Genomic DNA, 23,866 nt, shown 5'->3' on the forward strand with positions numbered 1-23,866 from the left:
CCTCCGTGTCTTCTAGTCCTTAGGATAGGACTAGATCTGCCCTGTCACACAGCCCAGGGAATGAGAGACTTGCTTTCCTCCACAGAACAAGCTAGAACATGGCAGCAGTGTACTCAAAACATCAGGCATTGGGCTGGAGCCTAGCTCACTGCAGCAGGTTCTCCAGATCACTAGCCCAGCTTTTTCCTTTCACAACTTAACCTTGTTATTAGCACTAGTCAGTCACTGTGCCCAGCACAAGGCACTGCCATCCACAGTGAAACTGGATCAGATAGATAGGGTGTGATAAGAGCAAGCTTACAAAGCCTGAGCAGCTCCAACAAAAGAATAGCCTTACAGGCCTATTTCCTCATTACCTTCAGGCCTCACAATTAATTTGCAGTCATTTTTTAAAGTCTATTTTATTCTAGTGTAATGACAAGGATAAGACATAACAAAGACAACCCCCCCTCAAGTAGGATCTCAGCCCCCCCAAAAAACCATAAAAATTTCATGCACAACATATTATTTTCAGACAAGTCATTTCTATGAAGTTCTAATTTAAAATGATAAAGCTGGAATTCTGTACAGCTAGAGTGTAAAGGTAAGACTAGATGGGATGTTTGTTATAAAGACACCACATTTATGTAATTAAATCTGTTTTACATTAGAGCATGCATAGGAGGATTAGGTTGGATGGCAAAGAAAGCAAGGTAGACTGCAGAGTGCCTAGGTAACAAACAAAAAAGAAAAGAAAGCAGGTAGCAGGAAGACCAAGGGCAATACAGTTAAGAGATACCCAGGTACTGCTTTAATTTACTTCTGGTTCTCAGTTGACTTATTTGCTTAATAAGAGGCAGTTAACTTGCTTAAACTATAATTCTTTACAGGTTTCCCCTCTAACTGAAGTCTTCCATCCTTCCCCACTCCTTGCATCTAATACCAATAGCACACAAGGTGTACATTTTCCATGCATAGTGAGATACCAACTTTATTTACAGGCCAGCTGTTTGAAGGAGTTGTTTCTGCAAGTTACAACAATGAATCAGAGACATGAAACCAGACAATACAAGGTTCAAGTATCCCACCAAGAACTAAAATAAATTCTTTGAGCCACAGCACTATTCACTTCAGCCAACAGAAACAAGTGAAGGAGATACAGGATTGTTCAAGTTCTGTTGAAGGGAATAGGCTATTTCAGCTCATGAATTGTAAATAAGAGGTGATCAGTAGGGAAAAAAAAACAAACTTTCAGCATAGGTTTGCTTTACAAACGTTCAGACTGCTCAATGGAGATTCTATAAGTCTCAGTTGGGTTAGTTTGCACTTGTGATGTCCATTCTGGGGGCTTGGCTCGGAGCTTTGGCCTGAAGGGGTCTAGGATCAGGTGGTCACCAAGGGTACTCAGATCAATAGAAGATACAGGCAGTTGAGACTGTGCTGAAGGTGTCCCACTTGCAACAGGCTCCTCAATACAGGAGTCCTTTGTGGGTCTTTTCCTGAGTATTGTGCACACACTGCTTGCCACCACCACGAGGATGAAGATGAAGAATACTGTAGTACCTACCAGAATTTCCATGTAGCTGAAGAAACCACCAATACCTAAAAAGAAAGATGACAGTCTAGATATTCAGCCTCACCATTGTTTATGGGTCTGTGTTGAGAGGCTAACGGCTGGTGGAGCTTTTAGTCTGAAGGCAAAAATCACATTCAGAATGACCCTACACTGCAATCACACTAGGTAAGACTTTCCAAAGCAGGGTGACTTAGGAGCCAAAGTCCTATTGACTTTCAATAGCTCACATTCCATTTTCAAAAAAGTGATTTTGGCGACATTAGTGCATGCAGTGCTGTGGCAGCTCCCAGGATATTAGCGATCAGGTGGAGGAGGTAGAAGTTGGTCCAATAAAAGATGTTACCTAACCCACCTTGTCTCCCTTTGGAGCTATTGGGGAAAAATATGAATGGGACTTTGGCTTCTAAGTCAATTAACTGTATGTTTACTCATTAATTACAGGCACCTTTGAACCAGCTGCTCTATGCTCTGCTGCAGCTGCAAAGAAGTCTAATTGCAGATTCTTACGGTGATGCATGTTATGTAGTCTGGGACAAAGGTAGTTGTCTCCTCATTTCAATCCTCTATTTGGCAGAAGAATTTAGATCTAGGAATGGTTTCCAGATCCAGCAGAATATTTTACTCTGATTCTCTTAATGGGGTAGAGCCCCAATAGCAGAAATCACCAGCAATACTTACAATCCATTACAGTTTGAGACCCAATTTATCTATTCTAGTTCTCATAGGGGACAGGAAAGCTTGCCTAGTAGTACATGGGCATTGATTTCAACTGCCCATTTATTCCCTACAAATCCCACTGAAATGTTTAGAGTACATTTTGTTCTCCTGTTAGTTTTGGAAAAGATTCAATATAAACAGAAAAGGTAGTTTGGTTATAATTAGAACTGGCTGAATAAAGGGATTTATGAATATGGGCACAATTTCATTTGACTTTTTTGTTTTTGGCAAAGGCATCTGGCCAGCTAGTTTTGTAAACTGTTTGGCAAATATTTATGAACATTTCAGAAGTCAATTTGTGAAGAGTTAGCTAACAAAGGAAGGGGCTAAATTAACAATTTACAATTATTCAAAGTGATTAGATTAACTAACTCGTCATAATCTGACCCATGATCTGTTTTGCCTTATGCAACCATGCCAAAGAGAGTGGTGTCCACACTGGAAGAATCTGAACCCCTTTCTCGCTGTCATCTGCAGAGTTCCACTAAAATATGAACAATTCCAAGGCAATGTGGACTAAAGTCCAGAGAGAAATACTATTTTACACAGTAAGTGGCTAAACAGTTTTTGCCACTCAGACCTGGAGAGCATTTCACAGTAAGCGTCTGGCCATGAGTTCCTTTGGCATATGTTGTTGAACAATTGTTATTAATTCATTCAGTTGTTGTGCTCTAATATATAGATAGTACTTTAATACCATTTCAAATACAAGAGCACGAAGCTGCATATTTAAGATGCAGCACTATTCAAAGAAAGAATTATACTTGCTCATCTGTCTCCTCTACCTGATTGTGGAATGCGGACGCACAGCGCTCCAGATTTCGTCTGAGAGCGATCTTCATACCCTTTTTTACAGCGACATAAGTAAGTGCCATCTTCATTGAGGCAGTCTGCCTCATCACCACACATTCCAATTCCAGAGTTGCATTCATTCACATCTGCAGTGGATAGAACAGGTGCAGTAAGTCTACTGTAGAGCTACACAAGTGCTCTTCAAAAGAGGATTTCCTTGAAATATCAATCACCTTGAACTAATGTGTTATTCCCACCCCAATCCAAGTTTTTTTTTTTAATGTAAAGGCTACATAAGAACCAAGTTACACATACAGTGATCCAAACCAACTTTATTCAAGCTCTCCTTTTCCCACAAGCCAGATCTATCATGTTGACCGTAAAGCCTATTACAAGGAGCAGCAGCAGCTTTAAACAGTTCAATAATGCAAAGCACATACCTCTAACTGACAATAAAGACATCTGCAACTTCTCAGCTTCTACAGATTTGCCAATGAGATCATTCAGTTGAGAATGGAGTAAAACAGACATATTCCTTTCCTCCGATTTTAAGTGTAACCAGAAAGTGAATGTTGATTTTAGGTCATTTGTCCTGCATTAAAGCAAAGTAACTTCAGCTAAGCTGAGAAGAGAAATGTCCATCTGCATATATATTACTGAACTGGGTTCCATAGCAGGAAGTCACTCTCCATTTATCTACAGATCAAGTACTGGATTCTTCCTCGAATATAGGTCTCAGCCCTAGAGGGACTACTTCTACAGGGGAGAGGGGAGTTTGTCATTTTCCCTTTCAACTCTTGGTGAGTTGTGATTGAGACACCCCTCCACGTGGAGCTGGATTGAAACCACTAGACTCATTTTTTGCTGGGCCACAGACCTGCCATTAAACAGCTTTCAGTCTCAACCAGCCTTAACTTGGTTTATCTGATGTCCTTGAAAGGGTAAAAAAAACAAAAAACCACACCACATTCAACTTGCCCTCAGAGGCCTTCTCCTACTACCACCATGTGTGAAATTTCAACTGGAAACTGCGAGGGATTTTTAGAATCATTCTATTTTAATCCACACCAATAAAGCCTCTGTACCACACTATTTTCCTACTCCAAGGAAAAGCCATATTTGCAATCTGAAGTAGAAGTCTTGCTAGATCATTGGCAGATGGAGGAGGGATGGTGAAGTTAGAGCAGATAACTAGCATCTACATTTCCCTTTTATGAAGGGCAGTTCTAGATAAGGCATTGCATCAATTGCATTTAAGTGATTTTGAGTGGGTGTAGGTGTCACCCAGTATTGGATTTATAGTCAGCCAGCCATACCTTTTGATTTCCTTTAACTTGATTTCATTGACTTTGTTTACCAAGAGTTTCAGGTTCTTTTGTATCTGCAAAAGAACAGAATGCAGAATGTTGATTTTCATAAGGGGATGGCAAATGCTTAGCCAAGTACTGTGGTCAAGCCTACTCTAAACAGACTTCCTTACAAAGATAGAGGTCTGTATTTTAGTGGTTCTACAGATGGGATGGCTGCCTGGGGAAGAAAAGTTAGTCACCAATCTAAGGAGTGTTCCAAAGAATGCAGGACACCCGTCCCCTAGACTAGTTCTCAACTTTTTCCATGCCAGACCACTCCCCACCTCACTTTAGTTTGGACTCCCATACAGCAATATGTGAAGGGCAGGGGGAATTTTAACTCCCCCCCCCCCCAGTACCATATCTCAGAAAATATTAAATTATGTAGTAAATATGTGGCAGCTGTTTTGACTACAAACAGTAGGCCAGGAGGATTCTGTACCCATTTCTTCCTTGCAATGAGGCTGGCTAGGAGGGGACTGTTAGATTAGCTGTGTTAATGCCAAACACTGAGGTCTTCTCTTCAGTGGGAATTTGCCCAGTTCCAGCCATCAGCTAGCTAGCCACTGGAGTGGCTGCAGTGGTGCAAACCCCCTAGCAAAGACAAGTAAAGCCGCTATCAGCATGGGCGGGGGACTTCTTGGTGCTTGACGCTAGATAAGCTGTGCCCACCGAAGACAGCAGCTTTGCCAGTCTACATTAGGGCACCTATAGCAGTAGCACAAGTCAGTATAAATCCTCAATGGAGCCACTTTACCCAACCTGGAGTATATGACCTATGGCTGGGTCTTGCATTTCAGACACTAGGCACAGAACTGACCAGTTAGAACTTCATGCCTATAGAGGAACAGGGTGTCTCTTCAAACAGCCACATGTAGCGGCCTTAAAGGCAAATGTTTGTAGGTCTGCTCTCCATAAGTTAGGTAGCAGCTAATTCCTTCTAAAAAAATGGTGTTAAGGCCGTCAGCTGATCTTTTGTCTGAACGTTTATCTTTGTATCATATTCTAATCAACTTGTAATTTTATAGTACTTTGAAAATTTACCATAGACTAAGCACTGTCAGAAACACTGAGGCAAGACACTGAAATGGACACTACAGGGTTAGTTTTGGAACAAAATTAGCATATGGTAGCAGGACGCCCAGGAAGGGGCATTTAGAAGGCCTCTGGATGTGAAAGCTGGGATATCAGAGAGCCACAGAGCGACAGTGTACTCTGATGATCTTGTCTCAAAGCAGTTAAGTAGAACACATCCCTCTTACGTGAAGCTTAATGGATTCCATGAGAGCCTTTTTCAGCTCATCTCCACTATGTGGGATCCATCCCTTGTGTTCAATTTCACTAGTTACTTCAAACAAGACATCTGTCAAAAGAAATAAAACCCAATAAGACCTTAGCAAATACCTTAGCAATTGTACTGAACGTAGTGGTGTAATTATGATTTAAGTAACTGTTCTGTTTTGTGGCTGCCAACACACACAGCAGGGGGCTAGAACGCAGCCAGAAGAGCTAAGCCAAGAACATTCTTGAGTAAGTCAGTCCCATATTAGGTTGATGCTTTTAAAAGTTGTGCCAAAGCCAGAACAAAATGTTTGAGACAATCACAAGTTCGGTTACTATTATGCAGTAATATTAGTGGTATGGCAAGTATTTACACTTTGACTCTAATTTAGAGTCCGTAACCTTTCTGAGTGAATCTGTATCCCTCCACTCATGACCAACAATACAGTCTCATTTGGGATGACAAGCTGTTTAACACCGATACGTTGGCTCTTCTCAAGTAAAGCTGCACAGAGGGTGGTTTCGGTAGGTAGAATGCTGCAACTGCAATTTGGATAGGATGCCAAAATGAAGACTACCTGAATGCATGTGTGTTACATGTATGTTTATTCAATGACATTTACCTTCTTCATATATGAATGTAGATTAGGAAAAAATAGGATTTGGACTGTACTTTTGCAGGTTGGTTCTTTGGTTTATTGCTCACAATCTGACTCTATAGTGGGTTTTTTAGGTGCTTTTGGTCATATCTGTTCCCCAACTGGATAAGCATCATTTGATTGGGTTTCTGCCTCAAATTCATGGCCAGCAAGTGGTGTTCAAATGCTCTTGAAAGTCAAGAGATTAAATCTGCGGTCTCCCAACAGTCAGGCTGGTGTGAAACTGCCATTCATTCATTCGACTGCTAACAAGTGCATGAATACAACTGAGGCTAGTTCTTCAGTACATAGGGAAGATTTTTGCAGTATCTACCCAGTTCTAATTAATAAGCCTACTCTTAGGAATCATGCTTTGGGATCTTTAACATAAGCAAGCAAGACCTCCTTTTTAAAAAGGCACAGATGAGCGACTAAGCATCCTTTACCCTATCCTGTTCCCACTGAGATCAGATACCTCCAATGAGTGAAAGCACATCAAATGAAGGTCCATCGGCACACTGCACAAATAACTACTGACGACCGGGCACTAGTTTTAACACCAAAACCTCACAGCTTGGTGCTTAGAGGTATTGATCCCCCAAAAGCACATTCCACTAGGTACGTTCCACTTAATAAGCTCTCTCTCGTTGCAGAGAAGTCCTACTTACTGGACCTGTGCTCCTTTGGAGTTCAAGGATAGCTGTCAATTCCCCAAATGGAGTCAACCTCCTAAATATAACTAAATGGGGGAGCTCTAGGGAGGATTGTTTCCAGATGAGGAATAAGCAACAGGAGCAGATAAACTCACAAAAGGAGGAGAGAGAGAAATTGTTTCCAAGGAGACAAAGAATGTTAAAGGAACAAGTTGGTTGCTAATGTCACATACAGGCTCCCTTTCTCCTTCCCCCCTCATCCCCAGATGTATCAGTTGCTTTTTATTAGTTATAGAGTGCATTGTATTCTGCTGTAGTATACACAATACAATTTTATTGTTCCTATGTAGGAAGAAAACCCTGACGAGTCTTCAGTTGTTACAATTTAGGACTATTAGCTGAAAGCAAGTGATTAATTCTCCCCCCCCTCCCCCCCATCTTTAATCTGGTTTCTGATCAGAAGTTAATGCTGGTCTCATGTTTCAGAACCTCACCCATGATAACACACTTCCCCTGCCCAAGTCAGTTACCTCCAGGATTGTGCTGGGATTCCAACATGGTATCATTTTCAAGAGATGTGAAGATGGAAGCCAGATCTGTCAGGGTGAAAGAGAGAAAGGCTAATTTAGTAGCTGTTGAGGAAGGCTGAAAGGGAAGAATGCAGTTTTATAATTCACTTATACCTTTAACAGAAGGGCCATTTGTGCTAGTGATGCTTTATAAAGAATAGGCCTAGTGATCAGGTTACAGTCTGAGGTGCTTCTGTAATGAAGAGTCCTGAGATGGTCTAAAAAAAAGACAAGTTACACACTGAACACCTAAAGAGGTTTTCCAGTGTTCCCTTGAACTTGCTAGGGCAGCTGTGCCATAGCACTGTTCTAAACACAGACATTCTACTTATCAAGTAGAGTCTGGTACCATGTGCTGGATCTTCACAATGAGAGGCCAGTAAACTAGGGGCAGGTCTACTCTGCCCCACAGTTTAGAGTTAAAGAGTTAGTGCAAATTTACATCACACCCACAGCAACCACATAGGGGAGCTACAGCATATTTATGCTCCTGTAATCCAGACTGCAGGGCACCATAAAGCATGCCTTAAATTCTCTCCCCACCTCATGAAGTGGCAGGAGTGTTCAAAATTTTTGAATACTCTAGTGAGCCTCCACTTAAGAGGTCAGTTATGAAGTTCAGTAGGAAAAAAACCCCATCAGTTACAAACCAAACCTGTGAATTGAGGCAAGTGAAAGTGTGGGTTTTAGTGGAGGTGAGGCAAGAAAACAAGCTGACAAATGCAGACTTTTGCAGTTTTAACTGTGGATAGGCTGTATAAGAATCTCAACAAGTATGGCAGAAATCTAGGCCCAAGTCCTGTGAAACACTATAAAGGCTGAGAGAAGAATGTGGATGTCTAGTGCATAAAACCTTCCTTCCTCAGATACAGCTAGGCACAGAAGAGGTGTAAAGGGGGATGTGTGGTTTACATTCAGAGCAATAGGGATGGTGAAAATCTTCACGTCCAGTCATTCAACACTTCTCAAAGCTATTTCTGACCCTGACAGGAAGCATCTTTCAGACACAATAAAAAAGCCACACCCATAGACACTAGAATCACTGTCTGGGCTATCGCCTTAACATACTATACATCTGCCAATCCAAGCAGAAAAATCTAACCATATAAAGTTTGCTTACTTACCAAAGGAATCTTTTTCATGCTCTATTTTCAAGGATGCACTGTCCTTTGATACCCCACCAGAAGAGGGATAGGAAGGATGTGATTTTGTGCTCATGATCAGTGGAGGTTCTTGGTCTTGAGTTACTGGAATGTCAAGGTGTGCAGTAGCAGCAGCTGTCTTTCCCAATGGGCTGCTTCTGGTGCTGCTCAGGAGAACAGGTTTGAATTCAGCAGCAGTGGTCTCTGCGTGGTAACTGCTAGGGACATCCAGTGTGTTGTGTAGGGCAACAGTAACCATGATGGACTCTGTTTTGAGAACTTTCTTAAGCATTCCCAAAGTAAGAGGCTCAACGTTAAGTTTAACATTTTTGAGGACAGAAGCTGGCTTTGAGTACAGATCACCTTTGTCATTTCCCTTTCTGTGTGTTTGGTGTTCAATATGATGGTCTTTAATGCTTCTCTCCGAGTTAGTCACATGCTTTAGCTGACTAATTATTTCTTGACCATCCCTGCTCAGCCTGGCATTAGATTGGAAGTCTTCCGCAAAAGCAGGATGACTGACCACTGTCTCATTCTTCACACAGTTTGACTGGAGCACCTCTCTGTCTTTGATCGATGCAGCTCTAAAGCTTTGAGAGGAGGTCGTTCGAATGCTCTGCTCTTCCCATGTGCCCTGCAGAGATTGCAAACCACGTTGAGGAGTAGAATTTCTATCTACAGCTTGTCTTGCATCTGGCTGTAGGTCTTCCATACTAGCTGGACTCCAGAAAGCAGCTGAGCTGTGCTGGGGTCCTACTGACTTTGTTTTGACACTTCGCATCTCCACAGATTTCATGGGCTCCTTTAAATGCAGAGGCTCAGAGAGCAGGTTCGAGTGGATTGTTGGCCTGTGCATAAGTTTACCAAAAGCAATAGTTTGCTCTTTATTTTGGATGTTTAGTCTCAATATATTTAATGCTGGCGTTACCACGAGGGAAGAAAAACGTTCCGACTTTCCACTACTGTTTTCATTACCCAAAGATTTCATAAACTGCTGCCACTTCAGGTCATGAGTACTGAAGGTCACGTCCATGTCTTTTAAGAGAGGGATGTGGGTGTTGTTCTCAAGAACAAACCTTAAGAAAGCTTCTAGTCTCGTTGAGCTTCCATTTTTGTCCCAACCTTCTTTGTCAACCGTAGGCAGCTTGTTAAGCAGTTGATTTTCATTATGAGCTGTGCTGGTCTTTACAAAATCCAGAAGACCTCTGTAGTGTTTTATGGGTGATTTAGGGTAGAATCGGATACTGCCGTACTTAGTTTTCCTAGTTGTTTTCTGAACTGGCTCTTGAGTATCATTTGTAGATCCTGAAGTTTCATAGTCTTTGAATACATAATACTGTCCTTTGAAATATTTGCGTTCATGGTTTAAGGGATTGCCCTTGGACAGAAACACAACATGGACAGCCAGAGCCTGAGTAGCAAAGATCAGAGTACCTTGGTTCTTACAAGCATAAACTACTTTTCTTTCCACACTTGACGAGACCCCTTGAAAAATTATTTTATCTGTGTTTTCATCACAATCGTCCTTCCCCTGAAATCCCTTTATGTAAATCAGGATGTGTTTTTGGGGGCCTGCCCAAATGGTCCAGTTGCACCAAATGTTGGTTTGAATACCACTATGTGCTGGTGGGGAAAATGTCCCAATTTCATCTTTCAAGGTGACGTGGCAACTTCTTATAGGAAGATACAGCAACAACCAAGGGAATTCTGGCACTGAGGAGGAAGGACAACATGTGGAAGGAAAAGAAAAAATGAAGATCAATTTTCATTGTAGAAACTTTAAAAAACCCCACCTTGTTTACAAGCAAAGCCAATTCCTTCCATCATAGAAAGAGACCTGTCTGAGTGCATTCCTACTGCTACGTTGTTTTTCTACCTTCTCTCCTGCTTTAAATTGTTAAAAAAAAGTTTAATTACTGGGGCTCTTTGTTAGCTATGCAAACCAGTGTGGCTCTGCCAGGTCTCTGCACTGTTTTTTCAGTTACTCCTTCCTAATTTTGAAGAAAATAAATAATTTTGACCAGCTCTATCCCTAACCATTAATTATGACCAGAGGCAATTTGTCAGTCTAATTTTTAATTGTTTCACCAGTTCTATAGTTGGACAGACTGCTGGGTAAATCATTTGCTTGATGAATTGAAATAAATCAAGTTACTCAAATATTTGCTCTTCAGCCAACTCCATTTAATATTGGCAATATCCACCAAGAACCATGCCAGCTGGATAGCAAGAATTTGTCCCCCAGGTCATCAGGATCTGGCAGTAGCAAAGAGGTTTTAGTGTAAGAAACTTTGCCACTGACACCCAAGACAGGATTGGTGAGGAACAACATAAGTTCAAACGAGTCTCACACTCCCAGGATTGGTGGGAAGATGAGAAGTCTGCAGAGGGGCAGGAAGAATATAGAGCTCATCGAGCACCCTTTTTGGTGATCACAAGAGGACAAATGATCACGCTTCCAGTAATGCCAGTCATGAGTCACAAGAACACTGTAGTCCAAAATTAGATTGGAGAGAGACAAACAAAGTTGTTATTCTATTAGAACCAATCAAGATGGGCAGTCAAAAGGGGACATGTTGCCCTTCGGACTGGTGGGAGGGAGGAAGAATTTTGGCACATGGGTTGCCTAGTTACAAAATGAAACTCAAAACCACAACTCCCTGACTGTTGCTTTAGACTTGAGCCAGGATGTCAGTTCCTGAATCTCAGTCATTAGAATTCCTAAACGATAATGTATTTAGTGCAAAGAAACCCTTATTTTTCAAGATTTCTCTTGGACTCATCTGCTGAATTGATCTCATTAACAAGAATAATGGGAAGCTGGTAATTGCATACTTTGCATGGCAGCCATAAGCATTCAACATCAGATGAGTGTACACAGAAACTTCTAATTCAGCATCAAATATCATGCTGTAGTACTGCTAAGTAGTTATAACAGCAGAGGGCTACAGAATCCACAGTATCCCCCACTCCTCAACCCAACCATATGGTTACTCATGATTTAAACCTCAAGAGACAGCAAAAATTTACCTAGATACACAGTAAATGCTAAACATACCAATATAGTTCAGGGGGACTCTTGCTTCTGAAGTTGATGCATTCTCAGGTGCGCGAGCGGAAGAGGATTGGAAAGAATGTGAATCTATGCTCTCTTTCGGTGCCCGTTTCTCAGCTGGAGTCAGAGCGTGACTAGATGCAGTAGCAGAGCTCCGAGAGGCATTGCTCCACTCAGTGGTTTGCTGCACTTTGTGATGTTTCGTGGTATCTGGGAATGTGTGTTTCAGTGGGGTGTTACTCATCTCCTTTACAGGCTCAGTCATTTTAACTTTATTATTCATGGCTATGTGCTCCAGAGGTGGAGTAGCCCTAGGGCTAGAGGCTATAAGGCCAGTTTTAAACATGAGCTCATTTTGCTTTACTCTAGTTGGCCTCGTTCCCACTAAGGGGGTTTTAGGAAGGCTCTCTGTTACAGGAGAAAGGTTACTTGTATGGCCCTCGGATCTGAGGAGCCCAAGCTCAGGTTCTGGTTTTAAGGCTTGCAGCCGAGTTGTGTCTGAGAAGAAGGTGCCAGTGATGAAGTCTGTGATTAAATTCCTTTCCTCAGCCTTTCCAGGTTGTGCAGTTTCTGCCTCATGGATGCTCTCTCTCTCACCTTTCAGTGTTGATTGTTGGACACCGATTTTCCTTTCCTGAAGAAAGAAATTAAGAGACGGTGTTGTACTTGGGAGGGCATGTCTATATTCTGTAGCAGCTGGAGCCCCATAGCAATCACTGTGTGGCTTTGACCGAGGCTTGCCTTCCAACAGGTCCTCCTCCTCAGCAGCTGGAGGAAGCAGCACTCTTGTACTTAGAGGGATATGAGCTAGCTCTGTGTCAGTGTCAACGTACCGGCCGCTTTTTGTTCTCAAATGGAGCTTGGTTCTAAGTGCACTAGCTCTCTGAGCAGCTGGAGGAAGGGACGCTTCTTTACTTGGGATGACAGGCTCCAGTTCCATAGCAGCCAGAGGAAAGGTCACTTCTGTACCTGGGAAGAGGACAGGGCCTAGATCTGAGGCAGCTAGAGAAAGGGATGGTTCTGTACTTGGGAAAGGGGTCACAGGCTCCAGTGCTGAGGTGACAGGCCCCATTTCTGTGGAAAAAACAGGAAGGGACACTTCTGTGCTTGGGAAGAGGACAGGGCCCAGTTCTGAGGCAGCTGGAGAAAGGGATGGTTCTGTATGTGGGAAGGGGATGACTGGCTCCAGTTCTGTGAGGAAAACAGGAAGGGAGGTTTCTATACTTGGGATGAGCTCTGAGGCAGCTGGAGGAAGAGAAACTTTGGTACTTGGAACAGGCTCCAGTTCCATCACCAGGCCCACCTGCTGGCTGCTTTTCATACCCAAATGGAGCACCTCTGACACATTTACTTTAGCAGCTTGATGCAGGGACACTTCTGTACTTGGAAGGATGCTTTCTAGTTCTGTAGAAGCTGAATCCACATGTTGACTGCTTTGGAGCCTCAAATGGTACTCGCTGTCTAACAAACCATATGGTGCTGCAGTAACCAACATGATTTTCAGCTGGTCAGTGACTTCCATAGAACTTTCCAGAACAGAAACATCAAGAGGGTTAATATTTTTGAGGGTAGTTGTTCTCAGATCCAGTTCAGTTACAGACTTCTCTCCACTGATCCTCTGAGTGGAGCTTATTTGGTAACTTCCAGCTTTATCCATTCCCCTTGGCTCAGGTTGTGACTGATTACCAAGCACAACTTGATCCTGACTGGTCATTCGGAGGCTAGGCAGCGAACCTTTCACAAGGCTATCACTGGGACTGCTCACCACCTTATAAGCCAAGATGTTGGACTGCAAAAGATTATCCTTCACCAAGGTAACCCTGCTGAGACTTTGGGAAGGGGTAGAGCCAATATTCTTGTCTCCTATGGTTTCCACTCTGTCATGGGCTACGGAATGCAAATATGAGGCCAGGACAGGGTAACTCAGAGGTGTTGGATTTATATTCAGTTGTAAATCTTCCATATTAGTTTGCCTCAAACTAGTGAGTAAAAAGGACATTCTGCTTTCTGGTCCTTCTAACTCCATTGATTTCAAGGGTTCAGTTAGATGAGAAACACTTAAGTAAGAAGTCTCAGAAAGAAAGCCTGGAAAACTTTTTGGCCTGTACACCTGGCTAAAGTCTACCAGGACTTCTTCACACTCTGCGGGTCTCAACTCCCAGATATCAGGTATGGCAGATTGAGGTAGGCTTCCAAAAGACTTTCCTATGCCAAGACTCTTTTCTTTGTCCATTGATGTAGACAAATGGAGAGACTCCAGCAAGCTATGAGCTTCTGTTTTTAAAAGTTGAGACTTTGCATCATGCTGAAGTTTAAGCTGAATAGAACTTTCAAGAACTTCAACATTTTGACCTTCACCCCCTACCTGTAATAACCCTGTGTTATTAAGTACAGTTGTCTTGTTAAGGCTTTTGTTAAGATTCTCAGTACTTAAAGCTGTACTAATGTTTGTATCATCTGAAATCTCTCCATGGTATATTACTGATACTTTGTTAGATCTGGGAGTGCTGTGACTAGTTCTCTTTGATGTTGGAATAGGGGCTTGAGAAACTAAGATATCGTCAGAAGAGGAATCAATGTCACGGTGTTTGAATATATAATACTTTCCTTTAAAGTATTTTTTTCTAGGGTTTGAAGAATACTTCATCAGAAATACTACATGGACAGCCCGGGCATAGGTGGCAAAGACATGAATCTTCTTGTTCCAACAAGCATAGATTACAGTGTTTTCTACTAATGAAGAGACTCCTTGAAATAGGATTTTATCATCATTTGTGTCACAGTCCTCATTGGTCATAAATCCTTTGATATAAATGATTATGTGTTTTCTGGAACCTGCCCATATGGTCCAGTTGCACCAGATATTTAGCTGAAAATGGTTATATGTTGGAGGAGAAAACTCCCCAAGCTTTTCCTTCAGGACTCTATGGCAACTTCTCACAGGGACATACACCAACATCCAAGGGAGCCCCAGGTCTGGAAGACAATATGAGAGACAGATTCAAGCTAAAGCCTTCCCAGAAAGGTAAGAAAGTCCCCTCCCCGCCCCCCAAATCATCTCAGAAAGATTTCCACTCTCCCACTTTGCACAAAAGAAGTCTTCACCCTCCTCTGCACCTTTTCCCTCAGAGGCCAGGTGTATTATAAGACTCCATTGCAAGTAATTTGAGTAGGAGCCAAGGCCCAGATCCTCAGGCATATTTAAGTGCTGAACTCCCATTGAAATCAATGGGTCACATGCCTAAAAAGCCTTTGAGGATCTGGGCTCAGCTGCTGTGGCTTGAGAAGTGGAGAGAGAAAGAAAATAAGGCCATGTCTACACTAGTGAGCTTACAGCTGTACTGATGCTCTCTCATGTAGAGATTCTATGCCAATAAGACAGAGCTCCCCATGGACATCATTAATCCACCCCCCAAAAAGTGGGCATAGCTATGTCAGCGGGAGAAGCTCTCCTGCTGACATAGCACTGTGCACATTACTGCTTATGCCAGCATAATTTAGGTCACTCAGGAAGGTGGAATGTTCACACCTCTGAGCAAAATAAGGTTTGCTGGCATAAATGATCGTGTCAACATACATTTACCTCAGAAGAAAGTCTTAGGCTAACATGGGTGGGGCTTGAGATACCCAAGAGGTTTTATAGAATGATCATACCCTAGAGTGCAGCTCTGAAGCTTTCCAATTCATAGATGAAGAGGGAAAGCTAGACAATCCACATCTAGGTTTATTGTGATTTAAGGAAAAAAAATCACCTCCTGTCCTGGGATTGTTCTAAGAATTACTCATTTCCCAGCTGTACAAACCTTTAAGAGCTAGTCAGGTACTTAGAGGTCAATAAGGTTAGAAATGGAATCAGTAAGCAGTGCTCCATGTGATCCAGTGCTTCTCAAGTAAATTTGAGACAGCTTTTACTTTTGGGGGGTAGGGGACCTGGACACTGGTGGCAGGAACTGACAGCATCTAGAAGCAAACAGTGAGAGAACATGTTCCCCTGCCTCTGCCAGTGGGTGGCTGAACCCCAAATGGCTGCTGATAAGTCACTCAGTGGTTTTGTAATATGGGAGATAAGTCACTCAGTGGTTTTGTAATATGAACCAATGTCTGAAGAACAGGTTAAAGCGATCTAACTGCCTGCAAGTTGCAGCATCATCTGCAAATTACCGAGCAACTATATTTGGCACATCCAATTTACCCAGATCATGATGGGACCTTAGTATTGACAGCTACACTGGAATCCATTTGGATGCACCACGCATTCAAAGGAGACGTGCCTTTTGTCACACGGACTGCAGTTAAGCTGCTTTTTTGGGAGACTGCCTAATCTATAGAAACTTCTGCTTTAGAGAGGAAAGCATTGAGAAACAAATGAGTCTTGGTGAATTGCCACTTGCATCACTCAGCATTAGGTAAGGTCATAAAAATGCACTTTCACTTAGATTCAAAGGTGTCCCGAAGGCAAACACAATCCACAAGGAGTGAAGTGGTCAACATGTACTTACGCAAACACTTCCATGTGTACAGGCACCAAACAGAGGCAAGTGCTATTAAGGCACAATTTTGTTGAGCAAGGTAGCTTTACAACTGCCTCAGTAAGTTTGCCAAGCCCTTTGACAATAAGATGAGACAATCTCTGCTCCTCCAAGTGGAGCATTGAGCCCTGTTTGATTTCAGCTCTCCATATCTAATTGCACTCCTTTGACACAGCATTATGCTGCCATAAAAACAAAACAAGCACTGCATTCCACAGCATTTGAGCTTTTTCCAAATTAACTAAGGTGAATGCAATGATGCCATACGGTACGTACTGGTGTAGCGAGATAAAGATGGCAAAAAATATATATATATAATTTTTGCCCCTTCCGACACTGGTGTCTCCCCTTTAACGAGCAGTAGCAGCTTCCCAAAGGAGGGGAAATCAGTGACAGAGTCTAAGTGTAATTTGTTTTCTTTACATTCATACACTAGTCCTGAAATTAGATGGTCATACAGCACACAGGGAAATCCATTCTTCAAGGAATCTCAGCCCAACATCAACACCCCATTCCTAGGGAGCAGCTTTGCTTTTCTGCTTTGATTTTCTTGAAGCAAACACTCCTGTCGCTTGCACAGATCCTTCTCCCGGGACCCTGCCTCTACACAGAGCCTTGCATAACAAGTAGTGACACCACAGTATCTCTTTCCAGGTTTCAAAACTTGCTCACACAGCAAAGCAAAGTACTTGGAAGACTATAACAGCACCACTTGGTGAGGCCTGCCATAAAACGATGCATGGGACATTTACTTCCGATTCTATACTTAGATCAAAATTCATAATACAGGAGATATAGAACACTCCCAATAGAGAGGGGGAGTTTTTTGGAGCAGATGACCCAGTAATGGACATCAATTCAGTAGTTTTGGGGTCTGTTTCCCACTCCTAGTCATCATTGTGAAGGAAAAAAAAAGGTTAAACTAGGAGTGGTAGAAAGAGGCTAATTCAATGAACTGGCAAACCTATCCCTTGTGCAGAAAAAGTTACACTATTTGCCATAAAAAAAATCTTGAAGAAAGAAGGGCCCTTGAGGCTTAATGGATGTTCAACCTAGAGACCTAGGATTGTTTTTTTCAATCTGGCCCTGCCACCTGACTTACTGATTGTTTGAGGTAGTAGTATTAGCTGCAGTTAAGTGTTTCTTCCTTAAAGCACCAGTTTTCCAAGAAGAATCTTGGAAGTGTTTTGTAGTTTGGTGGTGGAAAAGGGACTTTTCTTTTCCCTAGCTCCTGAGGTAAGGTGCCCCTAAATACCACTCTGCAATATACAAGTTCTGCAGCCATCTTTATTACTGCTAGCCTTTATTCCAAATCCTGGGGAACATGCAAAAATTTTGGATTTAACTGAAAGCTTACTTGCTCTAAACAATAATGGTGTAGTTAAAAATTTAATTCTTACCTGGTTTCAGCTGTTGAGACTCTTGCAGGGAACTGTTTGCCTGTAAAGAAAATAGAGGGTTAGTTCTTGTTACAGGAAAAAGCCACTGAAGGTGTTCACAGCTTTCTCCTTACTCATGGTCACTTAAACCAAAACCTTGTAGCAGCTGATCACTGCCTCTGCTAGGGTATTAGAAAACTAGCTTTGATGGTTTCTAGCTTCCATCTATGGTGTATGAGGAATAGAGAGGAAAGTAGGATTTATAGAGGAACAAAGACAGGATACTAGAGAGTTTAGTTTACTGCATTATGGGGTGTCTACATGGCGATACTCAAACATGGACAAGCCTTCTACTGTTCTCTAGTACTTACCCTCCCTTCAGCTTTATTCACATTGGGGCTGGACTTCACTAAGTCCAAGTGAACCTGCTCATTAAATCCCTGTCTCAAGGAAGAAAAGAATAGGAGGAGTAGAAATACTGAGAAAAACAAAGGTTTCATGGCAAAGCTTTACTGAGAACCTACATTAGAAAGAAAACAAACCAGAACTCCCACCCAAAGAATAAACAACCAGGTCTCCCCAGACACAGTTAGCACAACAAACTCTGTTGCTATAGATTTCCTGGTTCATCAGCTCACCCTCCCTCTTTGGGAAATACCCCCTTATTATAGAAGGGGTAGGGGGAGAGTTAATTAATTTATACACATCCTGTCTACTCAGGTGTTATCTATTATCTAATCAGAGCTGCCAAGTAGCATTCACTAGGAGGAGGCGAGCTCTCTCATTTGGAATGAACTATAATGCATATTTAAAGATTCTCTCCTGCTGTTGGAGGATTTTGCTGTGTGTTTCAATGAGACATTTAAAGGGACACTGTCAGGAGGTTTATACCAAACAAAGACTTTGACCTTGTAAACATTTTTGACATATGCTTAACTCTACACACCTGAGTAGTTAATGGGGACTGTTCACATCCATACAGTTAAGCAGGTTGGGGGGCAAAATTAGAAAAAAATCAATTAAGTTTTTATAAAACCTACTATAAACATCAGTGTTTTCAATAACATTTTTAAACCAGCTGTCAGTGAAAGCTGAGATTTACATCTTTCCCTTACTGTGTTTGTAGCCCAGGCATGGCAGCATTATGCTAGTGGATGAGAAAGGGAATCAGACTTGAAATACAAGTGAATCTTATCTCATTGTATAAACTGATTGAAGCACAAAAAGCAACTAGCTTGAATAGTGACGTGTAAATTAGACGTTTAAAATTCTTTATGCTGTAATACTCTTAACATGTCATTGGTAACCCACACAAGGCAATTAGAGTTGTTAACTTGATAGTGTCAATTTAAAAGGTCAATCATAATTTTGGTTCTTCGAAGGTAAAGATGATGGCCCTGCTTTTGCAATGAGTTCTGTGTGGGTGGATCCCTGCACTTGTGCACAGCTCCATGCAGGATCAGGGCCTAACTCATTTACGCCCTTAGTCTGAAAATTCCACCACCTGCCCACAGCTTCATTGACTTCAGTGGGGCTCCATTGGGGGCACAGGGGCTGCCTGCATGGAGCTCAGGGCAGGATCAGAACCTAAGCAGTTGTACTTTAGCTCAGGGGTGGTTATATTTCATTGGCAGGCGAAGTGATCCCTGCTTATAGCAATTTGTAAGTTGTTTGAAATTAAAGGCACTTATAATGATCGTAACACTTATTAGAAGTAACCTATGAAACATTCATGGTGGTGCAGTAGTGCCCTGGCCAGATTACCTGCAAGGATCAAACCCAGGACATCTGGATCTAAATATATAGGCCTCTAGGACCAGATCCACTGAAATCAATAGATGTTAGGAGTCTTAATATCTTTGTGGTTCTGGGCTGTAGCGCCTATGTTGAAAGGCAAGGACCATTTTCTTGAGCACAGTAGAAGACACATCAACATTTAAGTCAGTAGAGGGGACAAAGAGATACACAATGTTACATGTGAGAAACATTATTAAGGCTTCAACTTTATACTCTCTGAAGCCTGCAGTCTCCAGTGAGTAATTAGATCAGTCATACTTTCAAGGTGTCGGTACTTAGCCACTAGAGTGTGACTGGACCACACACAGTTGAGCAAGTCTGACATTCCATTCAGCAGAAGGCAACAGCACAAATACACATTGGGGGGGACAAAGACAAACTGAACTAAACTGAGGGACAGTGGCCTGATCCTAAGCCCACTGAAATAAATGGGAAAACTCCCATTGCCTTGAATGGGCTTTGGATCAGGGCCCAAAACCTGAAATCCTAGTTTGGGCAAAATTATTTTTAAAAAAAGAGTTTGCCCAAGAGTGGATGTCAGGCACTGGTTGACTGGGAGTTTTGCATGAATAATGACTGAGTGAAGTGTGGGCAAGGATTTCAGGAATTGTAGGAGACAGGATTGGTGTGCAAATACAGCTCCTTGTTCTTCACTCCCCTCCTCTGTATAAAACAGCAGGCAGCCTATTAAGGAGCATAGATGGCAACTGACCAGTCACACCACCAATCCTCGATTCTGTATGGCTGAAGATTTAGACAAAGCAAATAGCTCGCTAACAGCCCAAAGGCTGAGTTATGTTCTCATAAATTGTTCATCGGACATTTACAAATAACAAGCGAATGTGTAAAAGTAAAAAGTCTGTCTGTTGATAACTCACAAACTGAAAAGGAGGCGACATTCCCTCGATACATTTCAGAGTAGCAGCCGTGTTAGTCTGTATTCGCAAAAAGAAAAGGAGTACTTATGGCACCTTAGAGACTAACCAATTTATTTGAGCATAAGCTTTCGTGAGCTACAGCTCACTTCATCGGATTTCCCTGAAGAAAACGAACTGCTCTAGTCCTGAGGGAAGACTTCCAGCCAGGATCAGGAGGGTGTTGGCAGCTGTTGGAACATTTGATACAACCGCTGACAGGTGTAGTTTAGTTCCTCCACCCAGGACACAAAGGAGGTGGTACTGATTCTCTAAGTCGGGGGTGACCAACCTGTGGCTCCGGAGCCACGTGCGGCTCTTCAGAGGTTAATATGTGGCTCCTTGTATAGGCACCGACTCTGGGACTGGAGCTACGGGTGCCAACTTTCCAATGTGCCGGGGGGTGCTCACTGCTCAACCCCTGGCTCTGCCACAGGCCCTGCCCCCACTCCACCCCTTCCCGCCCCATCCCCTGAGCCTGCTGTGCCCTCGCTCCTCCCGCTCCAAGCCTCCTGCATGCCACCAAACAGCTGATTGGGAGGTGCAGGGAGGGAGGGGCAGTGACTGCTGGTGGGCGGGCAGGAGGTGCTGGGAGGGGCGGGGTGGGAAGTGAGGGGGAGCTGCTGATGTGTTACTGTGGCTCTTTGGCAATGTACATTGGTAAATTCTGGCTCCTTCTTGGGCTCAGGTTGGCCACCCCTGCGCTAAGTGGAGAGACAACTAGGGATCTAGGATAGAAAAAGGATTAGAGAAAACCTTAGGGACAGCCAAGGTCAAGGCTGAAGTTCATATTGTGTCAACAAATCCAGCCCCCGCCCCCCCCCCACTTCCCCCTGTCCCAACCCTGGAAGGGGATTGTTTGGATGCTAAGACCCTGATCCTGCTAAGACTTAGGCATGTGCTTAACTGTACACCCTGTGAATACCCCTACAGAACTAGAGATACTCCCAGGGTTTACAGTTAAGCATGTGTGTAAGTCTCAGTCAGGGTCTGTGTGCTCTGCTGACGTTGAGGTATGGACTTAACCCATTCATAACTGAGTCTAATCAGAAAAGCTAAAGTTTAATTTCTTTCGGGGATAAGGAATTCACCCACCATGGCTCAGCTTCCCCATTTTAAGATGTTAGGACTCGGCTTTTCTAGTATGTATATTGCACTAGTTTCCCCATTGTCCTGGGCTCTGTCCGCACATACAACAACAAAAAAACAGTCCCTGTCCCAAAGACAAGAGACAGCAGGTGGCTGCATCAGCGGGGTGAGGGGAGGTACAAGGTAACATTGAGGTTATAGCAGTGATTAAAAGTACACTAGCTCTCTAATCATTATCAAGGCTTTTATAGGCGTCACAACGGAGGTGAGTTTTATGAGGAGATTTGAAGAAGGATAGTGTAGTGACCTTGCAGATTTTTACAGGGTGCTCCTCCCATTCAAAAGGAGTGGCCTGGCAGAAAGCACAAAGGAGCTTGTGGGAATATTGAGCTGATGGTTGACAAAGGTATCACTGGTGGAATGGAAGTGGGAGTCAATGACTGAATAGAATATAGGGGGTGATAGACAGGGTGGGGATCCAACATGAAGGGCTTTTAAAATAACGGAAAATAATGTGTTTCATGTTGCGGAGAATGGGGAGCCAATGGAGGGATACAGAGATTTAGGGGAGTGATAAGCTTGAAACAACAAGCCAAGGAGATGGTCTTTTCAGCAGCGTTTAAAATAGACTGAGGGAAAAAGGGGGATTAATGGCATTTGTCAAAGCCAGAAAGAAGGAGGTTGCAATCAGCCAGGCTATTCCTGCTTTATAGATAAATATATTTCACAATCTGTCATTCCTCTTCTATCTTCATTTTTCTGGTTGCTGTCAGTGGATGCATATGTCTGGCTCTTTCAGTTAAAACTTCCATCAGAATCTGGAATTTTTCTGTCTGTGAGATTTCTCCATCCATAATCATGTGTGTAATCTTTGCACTCTCGAAAATATGAACTGTCTCTTCTCTTGCGCTTCTGTACTACATGTGTGCCCTTGAAGAGGTAACTGCTGGTTTTGTGGAGAATAGCTTGTATGGGTGCACAGACCCAAAATAAAATTTTAAAATTAATATTTTAAATGGGTTTCATCTTGATGAGCTTTAAAGCAACCGTTTCATATCAAGATTTAGATTTCATAAGCTGTGTGACCTATAGCCTCGTTAAAAAATAGGAAGTTCACTGCAATTGGTTTGTTTGCAGAAAGAATAAGAACATTTCTCAGTTTCTAGCTTAGTAAATGAGAAAGCGTCGACGATGACATTTATCATAAGTCTGAGTTTATTTTTATTTTGCTGATGAATAAATGTTTGAGCAACAGATTTTTTGGTTGGTTGGGCTGAACCTTTTCCCATTAGTTATTTTTAGAAGGGTTTTATTTGAATTTTTCATAACCTCGAGACAATGTCTTGTAGAGAGACGAGGTGGAGGAGGTAATATCTTTTCTTGGACCAACTTCTATTGGTGGGAGAGAGACGAGCTTCTGAGCTTGTCTCTCTCGTCAACAGAAGTTGGTTCAATAAAAGATATTACCTCCTCCGCCTTGTCTCTAATATCCTGGGACCGACACGGCTACAACAACACTGCATGTGTCTTTTTAGGACATTTGACCCAGATAAGACCATGTCTGCTTTCTCACAAGTGGTCTTCTATGTGTGGATTTTTGATATTTTGGGGGAGTCAAAGACCAATAGTCTCTGTGATATGAAAAATACTGAATATTTTTTACATTGCTGACTTAAACATGGTTCTTCCAAGTTGACACTTGCTAATGCAGCCGATGAAGTGAGCTGAAGCTCACGAAAGCTTAGGCTCAAATAAATTGGTGAGTCTCTAAGGTGCCACAAGTACTCCTTTTCTTTTTGCGAATACAGACTAACACGGCTGCTACTCTGAAAACAGCTAATGATAACTTAATTCAAAGTTGATTGGACTGAGTTACACGGTTCCAAGGTAGGCCTTGCGGCAGATTTGTCCAAAGATCTTGGAGGGAGGTACTGCAAGGCAGAATGAGGATGAATTTCACTGAAAAAAATTCAACCTGCTCTAAGCGAGAGCTAAAAGAAACACTTTGGGCCAATGTCTATGCAGTTGTAAATGGGGACAGCCCAAAAGAGCTATGCTCATTTACTCCAACACACAGTTTGGCTTTCAATTTTTTGTTGATTATTTTGTGGCTATAGTAGTTACTTTCTTATACACATATGCAAAATTATTCCCTCTTGGGAGACCTCTGTATTTACTACCCTGAGTTAAGCATCCACTGCAACTCCCATTTCTTTGCTTCATTGGTTAGCTGGAATGGTTTTAGGTTTGCAAAGTTCAGCGATCTTAGATATAATGAAATATAAAAGATTTCTCAAGAGATATTGTGTGACTCTTTAATGCATGGATAATTGACTTGACAAACCTTGGTCACCTTGGCCCAGGACTTAGGACCTAAATACCGTTGAGGATCTGGGCCCTACTCCAT

General features: G+C 42.5%; 1 protein-coding gene across 1 annotated transcript in view; it reads right to left on the reverse strand.

Moving 5' to 3' along the window:
• Window positions 1–386: 386 nt before the first annotated feature.
• The window catches only part of LOC125633405 (uncharacterized), a 146,195-nt gene continuing 122,715 nt past the window's right edge, over window positions 387–23,866 (reverse strand). The window contains exons 3-11 of the mRNA XM_048842639.2: window positions 17,681–17,720; window positions 11,755–14,727; window positions 8,679–10,409; window positions 7,516–7,581; window positions 5,676–5,776; window positions 4,381–4,445; window positions 3,505–3,656; window positions 3,058–3,210; window positions 387–1,581 (exon numbers count right to left, since the gene is read on the reverse strand). Of these exons, the coding sequence (XP_048698596.2) occupies window positions 1,247–1,581; window positions 3,058–3,210; window positions 3,505–3,656; window positions 4,381–4,445; window positions 5,676–5,776; window positions 7,516–7,581; window positions 8,679–10,409; window positions 11,755–14,710 (5,559 nt within the window). The 5' untranslated portion in view covers window positions 14,711–14,727; window positions 17,681–17,720 and the 3' untranslated portion in view covers window positions 387–1,246. The remainder of the gene's footprint in view (window positions 1,582–3,057; window positions 3,211–3,504; window positions 3,657–4,380; window positions 4,446–5,675; window positions 5,777–7,515; window positions 7,582–8,678; window positions 10,410–11,754; window positions 14,728–17,680; window positions 17,721–23,866) is intronic.

The sequence above is a fragment of the Caretta caretta genome, chromosome 3 (genome assembly GCF_965140235.1).
Source record: "Caretta caretta isolate rCarCar2 chromosome 3, rCarCar1.hap1, whole genome shotgun sequence".
NCBI lineage: Eukaryota > Metazoa > Chordata > Testudines > Cheloniidae > Caretta > Caretta caretta.